The following is a 2,694-nucleotide window of genomic DNA, read 5'->3' on the forward strand; positions in this document are numbered from 1 at the left end:
AAAAAAAAAAAAAAAAAAAGCATTAGAAAGGAGAGAGTGGTCATCCTGAAATACCCAACCTTTCCCGTTCCCAAGCTCCTCTGCAATTGCTGGACACCAGTATTCGTAGTATTTGGTACTAGTTTAAGAATAGCTCTTTATAACAGTCACCATCTTCAAGGATGTTAATTTAAAAATTTTAAGAATGCTTTTAGATGAGTTTACCAGGCTGTAAGTGTGAATGATGACCAACATGGGTACCTTTTTTTTTTTCTCTTCATCATGACCAGTCTACAACTGCGATAATAGACCAGGATGAATTTTTTCTTTCTAACTTTTTCTTTTCTCATCTTCCAGATAACTATTATCTTTAAATCATACCAAGACTGTACAGATCAGAAGGTATACCAGGCAGTGACTGATGATTTACCAGCAGCTTTTGTAGATGGAACAACAAGTGGAGGTGATGGTGACACCAAGAGTTTGCGCATTGTGGAGAAAGTCAGTGGCAAATACGTGGAAATGCATGCCAGGTACATTGGGACAACGGTGTTTGTGCGCCAGCACGGGCGCTACCTTACATTGGCTATTCGTATGCCAGAAGAGCTGGCCATGGCTTACGAAGAAAGCCAAGACCTGCAGCTGTGTGTGAATGGTTGTCCCTCAAGTGAACGTATTGATGACAGTGGCCACTTACCATTGCCTGTCATGGGGCAGCTTCCTCCTCATGCAGGCTCCACTCAGCCCCGCTCTGTGTACACACTGGAGAGTGCCACTACCAAATGCCACGAGAAGATGTTAGTGAAAGACATCTATTTTTACTCATGTGTCTTTGACCTGCTCACTACTGGTGATGCCAACTTCACAGCAGCAGCCCACAGTGCCTTGCAGGATGTAGAGGCACTGCATCCCAGGAAAGAGCGCTGGCACATCTTCCCTAACAACGGAACCAGTGGCTTTGTCAAGGGAAACAAGTTGTCTGTTAGTCTTGGACTTGTGTGCTTGATCCTAGTTGCATTTTTGTAGGGTTTTTGTCTATAACAAAGTTTTAAAATATATATTGTCATAATATATTGAGGTAAAAGCTAAGAGTATATATGTATATACCATGTATATGAAGGGATGTTTGTCTTGGGACGCCCACCAGACTGTACATATTGTGTTACTGTTTTCACATACGTTGGATGTAGTATTCTTTGTATCAATTTTGTTTTGCAGTTGGTGAAATGTTTTATAATGTCCCTGCGTTGGGATCTGATAGAAAGCACTTTATTTTTTATATATTAAATATTTATGTGTTTCTGGGTCATTATGTATAATACATAGACACATGTACATACACCACAACCAGTGGTCCCTCTAAGCGTTACCTACTTCTACAAAACCTTTTTTATATTAATGCCTTCCAGTGGGTGTTCTTCTTTCCATCCTTAATTACTCTCAAGGCTATCACTCATTTTCTCTTATGAAAAAGGTGGTATCTTACTGTTGGCTCTAGTTGGATCATTCAAAACCCAATCTTTATTCTGTCTGTGAAACAGAATATCTTTTCTCCATTGCATTAGCGAAAACAAAACTTCCCCTACTAACATTAAAGAAATCAAGGCTGACTGCTAATGACTCTTATAAAGCAGCTATGATGTGGGTAGAACAGACTTGGTAGCTGACCCCTTGCACGCTAATTTCATAGCATGATCTTTTGGAAGTTGCTGTTCCTAAATTAATACTATTGGTTTCATTCCAATGCATTTGTGCAATAGGGATTGTTTAGCTACCTTAGCTCCAGAGGAGCACCTGATACTTTTTAAAATCATGTGGGAAAAGTAGTTATATCAGAAGGTGCCAGATAACTTCTTCTGTTTTAAGCATCCCTGTTATGGCACCTCTTTTTTTTTCCTGAAGTAACTTCATAATGCTTTGAGCATGATGTAGTTGGTTGACAGAGTTATTGTTAAGCAACCTGTAAACCACACTTTTGTTTTGGGTGGTAGCACATAGAGGTAAGGCCTCCCACTCATATTCTCTACACAAAAAAGGAATAGAGTTGATACTAGCCATTGATTCAATTTAGTGCCTTGAATTATGGCAACAAAATAGCACAGCTCTAGTATATAAAGATTATTGACTTTTTTGTTTTTTAAAAAAAGACTGACACAAAAACATGCTTGGGATGGTAACAGGTCAGACCTGTTTCTGTTCCATCTTTGGAAAGAGTTTATATGAGATTAGTGGATTTCTGCCATGTGAATAACACATTCAAACACTCTTTTCTTCTGGCATGATAAAATTCAGTACATAAACTTGATGGAGTTGCTCATTTGGGTAAAGAAGGTTTTATGACTTTAAGAACCAAATAAGTGTAATTTTGCATATAATGTCTAAATAGCTTCAGGACTATCAGTTTAGCATTTTGCAGAGGTTTGCTGATGGCAGAGAAACCAATTAACTCCTTCCTGGAATGGGTGAAAGATGCAATACCTGCATTGACCTAAGAGGTTCTAAAAAATATTTGGTTTGGCTACTCAGTGTGGAAGACCAACCAATAATACATGCTAGAGCATTATAGCTAATCCATTTGCTGCCTACTTTCCTGTTTTAAAACCTTTCAGGTTAACTCAGTCCAAAAATGACTGCTAGTAATCTGAGTCCTGGTCTAAAGTAGAACTGTTTTGCTACTTAAAACATTGCAAAGAGATCTCCATATTTTGGATGGCT

The 2,694-nt window shown here is 38.6% G+C and overlaps 1 protein-coding gene across 1 annotated transcript in view; it reads left to right on the forward strand.

Moving 5' to 3' along the window:
* RGMB (repulsive guidance molecule family member b) overlaps positions 1-1,545 on the forward strand; it is a 30,782-nt gene extending 29,237 nt beyond the window's left edge. The window contains 1 exon segment of the mRNA XM_019518214.1: positions 337-1,545. Coding sequence (XP_019373759.1) covers positions 337-1,005 — 669 coding nt within the window. The 3' untranslated portion in view covers positions 1,006-1,545.
* Positions 1,546-2,694: the final 1,149 nt, after the last annotated feature.

The sequence above is a fragment of the Gavialis gangeticus genome, unplaced genomic scaffold (assembly GCF_001723915.1).
Source record: "Gavialis gangeticus isolate Ggan-Ray unplaced genomic scaffold, GavGan_comp1, whole genome shotgun sequence".
Classification (NCBI taxonomy): domain Eukaryota; kingdom Metazoa; phylum Chordata; order Crocodylia; family Gavialidae; genus Gavialis; species Gavialis gangeticus.